The sequence below is a fragment of the Salmo salar genome, chromosome 24 (assembly GCF_965601325.2).
Source record: "Salmo salar chromosome 24, fSalSal1, whole genome shotgun sequence".
NCBI lineage: Eukaryota > Metazoa > Chordata > Actinopteri > Salmoniformes > Salmonidae > Salmo > Salmo salar.
The window spans coordinates 50690124-50705149 of NC_138314.1; the positions used below are offsets into that span (position 1 = coordinate 50690124).

At 46.7% G+C, this 15026-nt stretch overlaps 1 protein-coding gene across 5 annotated transcripts in view; it reads right to left on the reverse strand.

Annotated features, from left to right (window-relative positions):
- The window catches only part of slc4a4a (solute carrier family 4 member 4a), a 220119-nt gene that overhangs the window by 50824 nt on the left and 154269 nt on the right, over nucleotides 1–15026 (reverse strand). For all 5 annotated transcript variants that reach the window (XM_045706591.2, XM_045706588.2, XM_045706590.2 and 2 more), the window contains 2 exons: nucleotides 13388–13521; nucleotides 12931–13205 (listed from right to left, as the gene is read on the reverse strand). In XM_045706591.2, coding sequence (XP_045562547.1) covers nucleotides 12931–13205; nucleotides 13388–13521 — 409 coding nt within the window. The remainder of the gene's footprint in view (nucleotides 1–12930; nucleotides 13206–13387; nucleotides 13522–15026) is intronic.

Below are 15026 nucleotides of genomic sequence, written 5' to 3' on the forward strand. Positions count from 1 at the left end.
CTATGATTATTATTATTTGACCATGCTGGTCATTTATGAACATTTTAACATCTTGACCATGTTCTGTTATAATATCCACCCTGCACAGCCAGAAGAGGACTGGCCACCCCTCATAGCCTGGTTCCTCTCTAGGTTTCTTCCTAGGTTTTTGGCCTTTCTAGGGAGTTTTTCCTAGGGAGTTTTTCCTAGCCACTGTGCTTCTTTCACATGCTTTGCTTGCTGTTTGGGGTTTTAGGCTGGGTTTCTGTACAGCACTTTGAGAATATCAGCTGATGTACGAAGGGCTATATAAAAATAAATTTGATTTGATTTGATTATTCTAAAATATATATGTTTTTGTCATCCATCTACGTACACACAATACCCCATAACGACAAAGCGAAAACAGGTTTTTAGAAATGCAAAAAAATGTAAAAAAGACTCAAAGCTGTAATCGCTGCCAAAGGTGCTTCAACAAAGTACTGAGTAAAGGGTCTGAATACTCATGTAAATGTGATATTAGCGTTTTTCATTTTTAATACATTTGCAAAAAAACTTTTTTTTCTTTGTCATTATGGGGTATTGGGTGTAGATTGATGAGGGGGGGAAACTCTTTAATCCATTTTAGAGTAAGGCTGTAACTTAACAAAATGTCAAGGGGTCTGAATACTTTCCAAATACACTGAACACTAAGCACAACGGTTTCCACTAGTTACCACAGTCACAAAATCAGAATTGCCTTTAATCATAAAAATGCATAAAAAAAAATGGGGGGGGGGGGGAGGGAAGTTTGGTTCTAATTTAAGGTTAGCAGTGTGGTTAAGGTTAGGTTTAAAATCACATTTTAAGGAGAGAAATTGTAAAAAAAGTGTATGATATACCATTTTGTAGCTCTGAGTCTCTACGTTTATCCAATGTATAAAAACACAATTTCACATTTTGCTACATCAGACCGAAACCAGGTGGTGAGTCATGAATACTTTTGACTATTTGACTTGTTTCACTACAGACTGCAGTATAATTTTGACTATTTCACAGATCCACAGATGATGCAATCTCTATTGCCTCAACACTGCTCTTTCCAACCTGGACAAAAGGAACACCTATGTAAGAATGCTATTCATTGACTACAGCTCAGCGTTCAAAACCATAGTCCCCTCAAAGCTCATCACTAAGCTAAGGACCCTGGGACTAAACACCTCCCTCTGCAACTGGATCCTGGACTTCCTGACGGGCCGCCCCCAGGTGGTGAGGGTAGGTAGCAACACATCTGCCATGCTGATCCTCAACACGGGGCTCCTCAGGGGTGCGTGCTTAGTCCCCTCCTGTACTCCCTGTTCACACACGACTGCATGGCCAAACACGGCTCCAACATCAGAATAACAACCTATCCCTCAACGTAACCAAGACTAAGGCAAGGAGGAAGGCTGAAAAAATTGTCAAAGACCCCAGTCACCCCAGTCATAGACTGTTCTCTCTACTACCGCACGGCAAGCGGTACCAGAGTGCCAAGTCTAGGACAAAAAGGCTTCTCAACAGTTTTTACCCCCAAGCCATAAGACTCCTGAACAGGTAATCAAATGGCTTTCCAGACTATTTGCATTGTGTGCCCCCCCCCCCAAACCCCTCTTTTTACGCTACTGCTACTCTCTGTTCATCATATATGCATAGTCACTTTAACCATATCTACATGTACATACTACCTCAATCAGCCCGACTAACCGGTGTCTGTATGTAGCCTCGCTACTTTTATAGCCTCGCTACTGTATATAGCCTCTCTACTGTATATATCCTCTCTACTGTATATAGCCTCGCTACTTTTATAGCCTCGCTACTGTATATAGCCTCTCTACTGTATATAGCCTCTCTACTGTATATAACCTCTACTGTATATAGCCTCTCTACTGTATATAGCCTCTCTACTGTATATAGCCTCGCTACTGTATATAGCCTCTCTACTGTATATAGCCTCTCTACTGTATATAGCCTCTCTACTGTATATAGCCTCTCTACTGTATATAACCTCTCTACTGTATATAACCTCTCTACTGTATATAGCCTGTCTTTTTACTGTTGTTTTATTTCTTTACCTACCTATTGTTCACCTAATACCTTTGTGCACTATTGGTTAGAGCCTGTAAGTAAGCATTTCACTATAAGGTCTACACCTGTTGTATTCAGCATTTCACTGTGAGGTCTACTACACCTGTTGTATTCAGCATTTCACTGTGAGGTCTACTACACCTGTTGTATTCAGCATTTCACTGTGAGGTCTACACCTGTTGTATTCAGCATTTCACTATGAGGTCTACTACACCTGTTGTATTCAGCATTTCACTATAAGGTCTACACCTGTTGTATTCGGCGCACGTGACAAATAAACTTTGATTTGATTTGTTTCACTACAGACTACAGTATCATTTTGGCTATTTCACTTGTTTCACCACAAACTACAGTATAATTTTAACAATTTAATTTGTTTCACTAGAGAAGTTGTAACTAACCGGTCGATCGCGATCGACTTGTCGATATCTAAGGCCTTTCTAGTCGATCGCCAAACATTTCTGTAAAAAACCCAACGACACAACCTTGTGTTCCTATTCTTTATTAGTCTCAAACTGTTGGTGGTGGGTGGTGGCTGTTGGTGGTGGGTGGTGGCTGTTGGTGGTGGGTGGTGGCTGTTGGTGGTGGGTGGTGGCTGTTGGTGGTGGCTGGTGGCTGTTGGTGGTGGCTGTTGGTGGTGGGTGGTGGCTGTTGGTGGTGGCTGGTGGTGGTGGGTGGTGGCTGTTGGTGGTGGCTGTTGGTGGTGGGTGGTGGCTGTTGGTGGTGGGTGGTGGCTGTTGGTGGTGGCTGTTAGTGGTGGGTGGTGGCTGTTGGTGGTGGCTGGTGGCTGTTGGTGGTGGGTGGTGGCTGTTGGTGGTGGGTGGTGGCTGTTGGTGGTGGGTGGTGGCTGTTGGTGGTGGGTGGTGGCTGTTGGTGGTGGGTGGTGGCTGGTGGTGGTGGGTGGTGGCTGTTGGTGGTGGGTGGTGGCTGTTGGTGGTGGGTGGTGGCTGTTGGTGGTGGGTGGTGGCTGTTGGTGGTGGGTGGTGGCTGTTGATGGTGGGTGGTGGCTGCTGGTGGTGGCTGGTGGCTGTTGGTGGTGGTGGGTGGTGGCTGTTGGTGGTGGCTGTTGGTGGTGGGTGGTGGCTGTTGGTGGTGGGTGGTGGCTGTTGGTGGTGGGTGGTGGCTGTTGATGGTGGGTGGTGGCTGTTGGTGGTGGGTGGTGGCTGTTGGTGGTGGGTGGTGGCTGTTGGTGGTGGGTGGTGGCTGTTGGTGGTGGATGGTGGCTGTTGGTGGTGGGTGGTGGCTGCTGGTGGCTGCTGGTGGTGGGTGGTGGCTGTTGGTGGTGGGTGGTGGCTGCTGGTGGTGGGTGGTGGCTGTTGGTGGTGGCTGTTGGTGGTGGGTGGTGGCTGTTGGTGGTGGCTGTTGGTGGTGGGTGGTGGCTGTTGGTGGTGGGTGGTGGCTGTTGGTGGTGGGTGGTGGCTGGTGGCTGTTGGTGGTGGGTGGTGGCTGTTGGTGGTGGCTGTTGGTGGTGGGTGGTGGCTGTTGGTGGTGGGTGGTGGCTGTTGGTGGTGGGTGGTGGCTGTTGGTGGTGGGTGGTGGTGGGTGGTGGCTGTTGGTGGTGGGTGGTGGCTGTTGGTGGTGGGTGGTGGCTGCTGGTGGTGGGTGGTGGCTGCTGTTGGTGGGTGGTGGCTGTTGGTGGTGGGTGGTGGCTGTTGATGGTGGGTGGTGGCTGTTGATGGTGGGTGGTGGCTGTTGGTGGTGGGTGGTGGCTGTTGGTGGTGGGTGCAGACAATTCAGCTGCCCTGCGCGCCGGGCAGGCAAACTGTTGGTGGTGGGTGGTGGCTGTTGGTGGTGGGTGGGGGCTGTTGGTGGTGGCTGTTGGTGGTGGGTGGTGGCTGTTGATGGTGGGTGGTGGCTGTTGATGGTGAGTGGTGGCTGTTGGTGGTGGGTGGTGGCTGTTGGTGGTGGGTGGTGGCTGTTGGTGGTGGGTGGTGGCTGTTGATGGTGGGTGGTGGCTGTTGATGGTGGGTGGTGGCTGTTGATGGTGGGTGGTGGCTGTTGGTGGTGGGTGCAGCCAATTCAGCTGCCCTGCGCCCCGTGCAGGCAATCTGTTGGTGGTGGGTGGTGGCTGTTGGTGGTGGCTGGTGGCTTTTGGTGGTGGGTGGTGGCTGTTGGTGGTGGGTGGTGGCTGCTGGTGGTGGCTGGTGGCTGTTGTTGGTGGGTGGTGGCTGTTGGTGGTGGCTGGTGGTGGTGGGTGGTGGCTGTTGGTGGTGGCTGTTGGTGGTGGGTGGTGGCTGTTGGTGGTGGGTGGTGGCTGTTGGTGGTGGGTGGTGGGTGGTGGCTGTTGGTGGTGGCTGTTGGTGGTGGGTGGTGGCTGTTGGTGGTGGCTGTTGGTGGTGGGTGGTGGCTGTTCGTGGTGGCTGTTGGCTGTTGGTGGTGGCTGTTGGTGGTGGGTGGTGGCTGTTGGTGGTGGCTGTTGGTGGTGGGTGGTGGCTGTTGGTGGTGGGTGGTGGCTGTTGGTGGTGGGTGGTGGCTGGTGGCTGTTGGTGGTGGCTGTTGGTGGTGGCTGGTGGCTGTTGGTGGTGGCTGTTGGTGGTGGGTGGTGGCTGTTGGTGGTGGCTGTTGGTGGTGGGTGGTGGCTGTTGGTGGTGGGTGGTGGCTGTTGGTGGTGGGTGGTGGCTGTTGGTGGTGGGTGGTGGCTGTTGGTGGTGGGTGGTGGCTGTTGGTGGTGGGTGGTGGCTGCTGGTGGTGGGTGGTGGCTGCTGTTGGTGGGTGGTGGCTGTTGGTGGTGGGTGGTGGCTGTTGATGGTGGGTGGTGGCTGTTGATGGTGGGTGGTGGCTGTTGGTGGTGGGTGGTGGCTGTTGGTGGTGGGTGCAGACAATTCAGCTGCCCTGCGCGCCGGGCAGGCAAACTGTTGGTGGTGGGTGGTGGCTGTTGGTGGTGGGTGGGGGCTGTTGGTGGTGGCTGTTGGTGGTGGGTGGTGGCTGTTGATGGTGGGTGGTGGCTGTTGATGGTGAGTGGTGGCTGTTGGTGGTGGGTGGTGGCTGTTGGTGGTGGGTGGTGGCTGTTGGTGGTGGGTGGTGGCTGTTGATGGTGGGTGGTGGCTGTTGATGGTGGGTGGTGGCTGTTGATGGTGGGTGGTGGCTGTTGGTGGTGGGTGCAGCCAATTCAGCTGCCCTGCGCCCCGTGCAGGCAATCTGTTGGTGGTGGGTGGTGGCTGTTGGTGGTGGGTGGTGGCTGTTGGTGGTGGGTGGTGGCTGTTGGTGGTGGGTGGTGGCTGTTGGTGGTGGGTGGTGGCTGTTGGTGGTGGGTGCAGCCAATTCAGCTGCCCTATGCGCCGGGCAGGCAAACTGTTGGTGGTGGGTGGTGGCTGTTGGTGGTGGGTGGTGGCTGTTGCTGGTGGGTGGTGGCTGTTGGTGGTGGGTGGTGGCTGCTGGTGGTGGGTGGTGGCTGTTGTTGGTGGGTGGTGGCTGTTGGTGGTGGGTGGTGGCTGTTGGTGGTGGGTGGTGGCTGTTGGTGGTGGGTGGTGGCTGTTGGTGGTGGGTGCAGCCAATTCAGCTGCCCTATGCGCCGGGCAGGCAAACTGTTGGTGGTGGGTGGTGGCTGTTGGTGGTGGGTGGTGGCTGTTGCTGGTGGGTGGTGGCTGTTGGTGGTGGGTGGTGGCTGCTGGTGGTGGGTGGTGGCTGTTGTTGGTGGGTGGTGGCTGTTGGTGGTGGGTGGTGGCTGTTGGTGGTGGGTGGTGGCTGTTGGTGGTGGGTGCAGCCAATTCAGTTGCCCTGCGCGCCGGGCAGGCAAACTGTTGGTGGTGGGTGCAGCCAATTCAGCTGCCCTGCGCGCCGGGCAGGCAAACTGTTGCCATTTCATGTGTCTGAAGGTACAAACTCTGCCTTCCCGCTTGGCCCGGAGATGAAATCAAGTGTACTATCGGCCTACCGCTGGCCAATCAGATGGCTCAGATGACCGAGTCTGCAGTAAGGTAGAAGGCATGAAAGAAAGCTACGGCAAAATTGATACTGTGAGATTTCAAAACGTTTAAAACCGTGACTGGAGACAGACTGTCAATGAATACATCAAAGAGCTGCTGAGTTCATGTTTAAGTTCTTACTCAGCACTGTCAACACTTTGTATTCAACACTTTTATAAGTCATAAAATGCGCGTTCTTCCTATTTCCACTCAGCGCTACAACAAGCACTGCAGCAGTAATGAATGAGTAGGACAGAGTATCTATAGCATTGCGTTGTTGTTATTATTAGCGGCTTGGGTGTTTTTTAATATCAAGGAATATTTCACTTTCTCTGTTAATAGGAGTAACAACATGAATTTGAGCATGAGGCTGAAATAATGGGTTACGACTCGAGTTTCACCATCAGCTGGAAGACGGTGTCCCTTTTTGGTCAGTGGAGGAAAGGGAGAGCGGAGAGATGTTGAGAGAAGGACCCTCAGTCTGCTGCTCTCTCCCTCCGCTGAGACGGACCCTCAGTCTGCTGCTCTCTCCCTCAGCTGAGACTGACCCTCAGTCTGCTGCTCTCTCCCTCTGCTGAGACTGACCCTCAGTCTGCTGCTCTCTCCCTCTGCTGAGACTGACCCTCAGTCTGCTGCTCTCTCCCTCTGCTGAGACTGACCCTCAGTCTGCTGCTCTCTCCCTCTGCTGTGAATGACCCTCAGTCTGCTGCTCTCTCCCTCCGCTGAGACGGACCCTCAGTCTGCTGCTCTCTCCCTCAGCTGAGACTGACCCTCAGTCTGCTGCTCTCTCCCTCCGCTGAGACTGACCCTCAGTCTGATGCTCTCTCCCTCAGCTGACACTGACCCTCAGTCTGCTGCTTTCTCCCTCTGCTGAGACTGACCCTCAGTCTGCTGCTCTCTCCCTCTGCTGTGACTGACCCTCAGTCTGCTGCTCTCTCCCTCCGCTGAGACTGACCCTCAGTCTGCTGCTCTCTCCCTCCGCTGAGACTGACCCTCAGTCTGCTGCTCTCTCCCTCAGCTGAGACTGATCATCAGATGCAGGCACCATCAGCCCAGTAAAATAAAAAGCTAATTATTTAAATGTATGCTCACTCAGCTGTTCCTCACAAGTAATACAACAATGGATCTATTACCAGTGTGATCATATAGCCTACCTCAAATTCTGAATGATTTTAACATTTTGAAAGACTTTAAAAAATTTAAAAAATGCAGGTAAATTCAAGCAAAGCCAGTATGCGGTGATAATGTATTGGGCCTATAGTTTTCTGCACAAACCCCATTGCTACAGTACTGTTTTTAATTGGTCAATGTTGCGTAGGCTAACATTTGTTTAAGGCATGTTCATAAAAAACAAGAGCGGTAGATCTCAACATGCATTTTGACTCAGTAAAGGATCTAAGTGATCTTGACTCAGTAAAGGATCTAGTGATCTTGACTCAGTAAAGGATCTAGTGATCTTGACTCAGTAAAGGATCTAGTGATCTTGACTCAGTAAAGGATCTAAGTGATATTGACTCAGTAAAGGATCTAGTGATATTGACTCAGTAAAGGATCTAGTGATCTTGACCCAGTAAAGGATCTAAGTGATATTGACTCAGTAAAGGATCTAGTGATCTTGACTCAGTAAAGGATCTAGTGATCTTGACTCAGTAAAGGATCTAGTGATCTTGACTCAGTAAAGGATCTAAGTGATCTTGACTCAGTAAAGGATCTTAGTGATCTTGACTCAGTAAAGGATCTTAGTGATCTTGACTCAGTAAAGGATCTTAGTGATCTTGACTCAGTAAAGGATCTTAGTGATCTTGACTCAGTAAAGGATCTTAGTGATCTTGACTCAGTAAAGGATCTAGTGATCTTGACTCAGTAAAGGATCTAGTGATCTTGACTCAGTAAAGGATCTAGTGATCTTGACTCAGTAAAGGATCTTAGTGATCTTGACTCAGTAAAGGATCTAAGTGATCTTGACTCAGTAAAGGATCTTAGTGATCTTGACTCAGTAAAGGATCTAGTGATCTTGACTCAGTAAAGGATCTTAGTGATCTTGACTCAGGAAAGGATCTTAGTGATCTTGACTCAGTAAAGGATCTAGTGATCTTGACTCAGTAAAGGATCTAGTGATCTTGACTCAGTAAAGGATCTTAGTGATCTTGACTCAGGAAAGGATCTTAGTGATCTTGACTCAGTAAAGGATCTAGTGATCTTGACTCAGGAAAGGATCTTAGTGATCTTGACTCAGGAAAGGATCTAGTGATCTTGACTCAGTAAAGGATCTTAGTGATCTTGACTCAGGAAAGGATCTTAGTGATCTTGACTCAGTAAAGGATCTTAGTGATCTTGACTCAGTAAAGGATCTAGTGATCTTGACTCAGGAAAGGATCTTAGTGATCTTGACTCAGGAAAGGATCTTAGTGATCTTGACTCAGTAAAGGATCTAGTGATCTTGACTCAGTAAAGGATCTTAGTGATCTTGACTCAGTAAAGGATCTTAGTGATCTTGACTCAGTAAAGGATCTAAGTGATATTGACTCAGTAAAGGATCTAGTGATCTTGACTCAGTAAAGGATCTAGTGATCTTGACTCAGTAAAGGATCTTAGTGATCTTGACTCAGTAAAGGATCTTAGTGATCTTGACTCAGTAAAGGATCTAAGTGATATTGACTCAGTAAAGGATCTAAGTGATATTGACTCAGTAAAGGATCTAGTGATATTGACTCAGTAAAGGATCTTAGTGATCTTGACTCAGTAAAGGATCTTAGTGATATTGACTCAGTAAAGGATCTAGTGATCTTGACTCAGTAAAGGATCTTAGTGATCTTGACTCAGTAAAGGATCTTAGTGATCTTGACTCAGTAAAGGATCTTAGTGATCTTGACTCAGTAAAGGATCTAGTGATCTTGACTCAGTAAAGGATCTAGTGATCTTGACTCAGTAAAGGATCTAGTGATCTTGACTCAGTAAAGGATCTAAGTGATATTGACTCAGTAAAGGATCTAGTGATATTGACTCAGTAAAGGATCTAGTGATCTTGACCCAGTAAAGGATCTAAGTGATATTGACTCAGTAAAGGATCTAGTGATCTTGACTCAGTAAAGGATCTAGTGATCTTGACTCAGTAAAGGATCTAGTGATCTTGACTCAGTAAAGGATCTAAGTGATCTTGACTCAGTAAAGGATCTTAGTGATCTTGACTCAGTAAAGGATCTTAGTGATCTTGACTCAGTAAAGGATCTTAGTGATCTTGACTCAGTAAAGGATCTTAGTGATCTTGACTCAGTAAAGGATCTAGTGATCTTGACTCAGTAAAGGATCTAGTGATCTTGACTCAGTAAAGGATCTAGTGATCTTGACTCAGTAAAGGATCTTAGTGATCTTGACTCAGTAAAGGATCTAAGTGATCTTGACTCAGTAAAGGATCTTAGTGATCTTGACTCAGTAAAGGATCTAGTGATCTTGACTCAGTAAAGGATCTAGTGATCTTGACTCAGTAAAGGATCTTAGTGATCTTGACTCAGTAAAGGATCTAAGTGATCTTGACTCAGTAAAGGATCTTAGTGATCTTGACTCAGTAAAGGATCTAGTGATCTTGACTCAGTAAAAGATCTTAGTGATCTTGACTCAGGAAAGGATCTTAGTGATCTTGACTCAGTAAAGGATCTTAGTGATCTTGACTCAGTAAAGGATCTAGTGATCTTGACTCAGGAAAGGATCTTAGTGATCTTGACTCAGGAAAGGATCTTAGTGATCTTGACTCAGTAAAGGATCTAGTGATCTTGACTCAGTAAAGGATCTTAGTGATCTTGACTCAGTAAAGGATCTTAGTGATCTTGACTCAGTAAAGGATCTAAGTGATATTGACTCAGTAAAGGATCTAGTGATCTTGACTCAGTAAAGGATCTAGTGATCTTGACTCAGTAAAGGATCTAAGTGATATTGACTCAGTAAAGGATCTAAGTGATATTGACTCAGTAAAGGATCTAGTGATATTGACTCAGTAAAGGATCTTAGTGATCTTGACTCAGTAAAGGATCTTAGTGATATTGACTCAGTAAAGGATCTAGTGATCTTGACTCAGTAAAGGATCTTAGTGATCTTGACTCAGTAAAGGATCTTAGTGATCTTGACTCAGTAAAGGATCTTAGTGATCTTGACTCAGTAAAGGATCTTAGTGATCTTGACTCAGTAAAGGATCTTAGTGATCTTGACTCAGTAAAGGATCTTAGTGATCTTGACTCAGTAAAGGATCTTAGTGATCTTGACTCAGTAAAGGATCTTAGTGATCTTGACTCAGTAAAGGATCTAGTGATCTTGACTCAGTAAAGGATCTAGTGATCTTGACTCAGGAAAGGATCTAGTGATCTTGACTCAGTAAAGGATCTAGTGATCTTGACCCAGTAAAGGATCTAGTGATCTTGACTCAGTAAAGGATCTTAGTGATCTTGACTCAGGAAAGGATCTAGTGATCTTGACCCAGTAAAGGATCTAGTGATCTTGACTCAGTAAAGGATCTTAGTGATCTTGACTCAGGAAAGGATCTAGTGATCTTGACTCAGTAAAGGATCTAGTGATCTTGACTCAGTAAAGGATCTTAGTGATCTTGACTCAGTAAAGGATCTAGTGATCTTGACTCAGTAAAGGATCTTAGTGATCTTGACTCAGTAAAGGATCTTAGTGATCTTGACTCAGTAAAGGATCTAGTGATCTTGACTCAGTAAAGGATCTAGTGATCTTGACTCAGTAAAGGATCTTAGTGATCTTGACTCAGTAAAGGATCTTAGTGATCTTGACTCAGTAAAGGATCTTAGTGATCTTGACTCAGTAAAGGATCTTAGTGATCTTGACTCAGTAAAGGATCTTAGTGATCTTGACTCAGGAAAGGATCTAGTGATCTTGACCCAGTAAAGGATCTAGTGATCTTGACTCAGTAAAGGATCTAGTGATCTTGACTCAGTAAAGGATCTTAGTGATCTTGACTCAGTAAAGGATCTTAGTGATCTTGACTCAGGAAAGGATCTAGTGATCTTGACTCAGGAAAGGTTCTAGTGATCTTGACTCAGGAAAGGTTGGTGACCACTGCACTGATAGCTATCATTTTGAATATTTCACCTTTTTCACTACAGACTACAGTATTATTTTGAATATTTCACCTTTTTCACTACAGACTATAGTATCATTTTGACTATTTCATTTTGACTAGAGTATCTGTGACCATTTCACCAGTTTGAATGCAGTATATTTGTGACTATTCCCCTCCAGAGGGGATGTGTATAGTCTAAAGGTTATTCCTGCAGGGTGAACACCAGGACACAATCATTCTGCAAGCTAAGGCCCTTTCAGGAATGTAATGTGATCTTATGACTGTGGTCCTGACTCCTGATTCTCCTTCAGTAACCATAACTCATAACCCTAACCTCATCTTAAAGGGAGAAAACAACAGCTATCAGAGATATTCAGTAAGTGTATCCATGATGTTGTCCTTTCTTCAGAGCATTGCATCTGTATGTGCTTATAGCAACAACCCTGAAAAGCAGCAGAATGCTGACGTGTTTCAGCTTGCTTACGTTCCGAATCTACCATTCATCAGTCTTCTGAAACACTGGCTGGTTCATTTACTTCCTACTGGTCTGCATTTCCCCTCCTCCTTCTGGTATGATGCCCCATAAGGCTTAGCTCAGCCATGCATAGGAGCTTAACTATGACAGACACACACACACACAAACTTTGAACAAGGGAGAGCTTGGTTTGTTGTTTTGAAAGTCTCTGAAAAAGTGTTCTGTTGAAAAAGTTTGGTAACTAGCTACCTTTTGAATTTGGATCCTGCGACGCAGTTAGCCTCAGTTGCTGGGATGGCTACTATATGTCCAGGGATTATGCCAACCGATGGTCTGAAGAGCTGCTTGGCCTAGAAGCTAGCCTAACTGCGACTACAGTAGCTATCAAGCTAGCCAGGTTTCCTTGACAGCTTGAACACAGCCCATGACGCAGTTAGCCCTTGTGGCTGAGACCATGGATTGTACCAGGCTTGTGGATGTCTAAATCCCTGCTGTTTGTTTTAATCTGCCCTGGGACCTACCCTGTCTGGAACTGCGTGGACCTGCGTTAGCCTACATTGCTACCATGGCATCCAAAGCCAGAGGTGGGAGTCATGGAGAGGACAGTGTTTCTCTATCACAGGTGAAGGATATTTTAAACAAACAAAAATGATTCTACAAACAGTTGTTACAACAACAGGAAAATAACTTTAACAGCTTTGTCCAAATACTGATGGACTCAACAAAATAATGGACGATCTGGCAAGAGAGGTCCTTAAAAACAGTTTGCACTGCTCAGAAGGAAAGGTGGATGTCCTGAAATAGACATTCAGCAAGATGCCAACAAACTGGAAGTCCACGTGAGATGACATCAGCACTGTCTGTGAATCATTATTACAGATGACTGGGAAAACAGACTATCTAGAGGGAGGAGAAATAACATTGTTGTGGATGACATACCAGAGTGAGAACTGGGCAGAGTCTGACGAGAAAGTGAGAGAAATCTTTACTGAAAAGCTGCAGATGGATCATACAAAGACTGAGGTGGAGCGCACCGACTTGTCTGGAATACCTGTAACCATCCTAGGTGACAGACCCAGGCCGATGGTGGTCAAGCTCCTGAGGTTTAAGGACAAGATGACTGTTCTGCAGAGAGCCAAGAACTTCAGAGGAACCAACATTTTCCTCAATTAGGACTTTTCTGAAGCCTATCCCAGCCATGAAAGCTTAAGGTGGTAGGTAGGTCTTACCTAAGATGGTAGGGGCCATACACATACAGTGGGTAGATTAGTAGGTAGGCCTTACCTAAGATGGTAGGGGCTATACACATACAGTGGGTAGATTAGTAGGTAGGCCTTACCTAAGATGGTAGGGGCTATACACATACAGTGGGTAGATTAGTAGGTAGGCCTTACCTAAGATGGTAGGGGCCATACACATACAGTCATACTGGGTGACATAGTCAATCTGGAAGTCAGAGTTGATGGGGTAGTAGTCGGCCAGCTTCAGCATCTTCTTGAAGGCATCATAGATGAAGATGAAGGAGATGAGGCAGGAGAAGCCCTCCTCTGTGAATCGGGTGAAGTACTGAACCATGTAGCTGGCGTCAGTAGCAACCAGCAGCAGACAAAAGAACGCAGACCACAGACCAATCCACAGCCGGAACTCCAGATAGTCAAAGTCATTGTCTCTGGAGGAGAAAGGAGAAAGAGAGGGATAGAGAGAGGAGAGGGAATCACCATGGTTAGTTACTGTAACAACAGCAACCATGACCATAATCCAACCATGGTTAGTTAGAACTCCAGGTAGTCAAAGTCATTGTACATGGTTAGATAGAACCCCCTGATTACGGAGTAAAGTGAAGATCCTAACTTGCTGAAGTTGAAGAGCAGCCTCTCGAAGACCAGAACAGGTCCAGTGCTGCTGAGGATGGTGAGAGGCTGGCCAGCCAGCAGACAGAAGATCCCTCCAGATACTGCCGTGCCCAGGAAGCTCTCCAACACACCCTGGAATAAACAGTAGAACTGATCTTTAAAACATTAGAACACAGCTTTATGCGCTATAACACATCTATAGTGCATTATAACAGAGTGTAACCCTAACACAGAAGCAGAGTATAAGAGTGCAGCAGGGAGTTGAACCGTGCTCATGGTGGTGGGCTACAGAGGACAGGAGAGGGGTGAGGGGGCTTTCTGCCCAAGAGGAAATATCTGTTCTCTCTCTGAAACTTCACTGTCAGCCAACTGGGAAGGAGAGGGGCACTGGCAGGAGGTTTTAGTAAAAATACAAATGTCTAAAAAACATTCTGGGGGGAAAACGATCTTAATCGACATTGAAATAACTAAAATAAATGATATACTCTTCACTCTGTCCAGCTTGCTAAACATCATCAATACAGACGCTAGGCTGTCAGAGGGCATGGACAATTCCAAAAGTGATGGCTAGAGAACTATATTTTGTAAATTTTAGCCAATGAGGAAATATGATTCTTTTTAAGTAGGGCACCTCCAGACCACGGTGAAAACTGAATGTGGCGAATTGGGAAAAATGACTTTGACACCCCTGATCTACATCCTAATAGTTTAACTACTGATCTACATCCTGATAGTTTGACACCCCTGATCTACATCCTGATCTACATCCTGATAGTTTGACACCCCTGATCTACATCCTAATAGTTTAACATCGCTGATCTACATCCTGATCTACATCCTGATAGTTTGACACCCCTGATCTACATCCTAATAGTTTAACTACTGATCTACATCCTGATAGTTTAACACCCCTGATCTACATCCTAATAGTTTAACACCCCTGATCTACATCCTGATAGTTTAACACCCCTGATCTACATCCTGATCTACATCCTAATAGTTTAACTACTGATCTACATCCTGATAGTTTAACACCCCTGATCTACATCCTAATAGTTTAACTACTGATCTACATCCTAATAGTTTGAACCACTGATCTACATCCTGATAGTTTGACACCCCTGATCTACATCCTGATAGTTTAACACCCCTGATCTACATCCTGATAGTTTAACACCTCTGATCTACATCCTGATAGTTTGATACCCCTGATCTACATCCTGATAGTTTGATACCCCTTTCATACATATTAATAGTATAGGGGCGGCAGGTAGCCTAGTGGTTAGAGCGTTGGGCCAGTAACCAGCAGGTAGCCTAGTGGTTAGAGTGTTGGGCCAGTAACCAGCAGGTAGCCTAGTGGTTAGAGCGTTGGGCCAGTAACCAGCAGGTAGCCTAGTGGTTAGAGCGTTGGGCCAGTAACCAGCAGGTAGCCTAGTGGTTAGAGCGTTGGGCCAGTAACCAGCAGGTAGCCTAGTGGTTAGAGCGTTGGGCCAGTAACCAGCAGGTAGCCTAGAGGTTAGAGCGTTGGGCCAGTAACTGAAAGGTTGCTAGATCGAATCCCTGAGCTGACAAGGTTAAAATCTGTCGTTCTACCCCTGAACAAGGCAGTTAACCCACTGTCCCTAGGTCGTCATCGT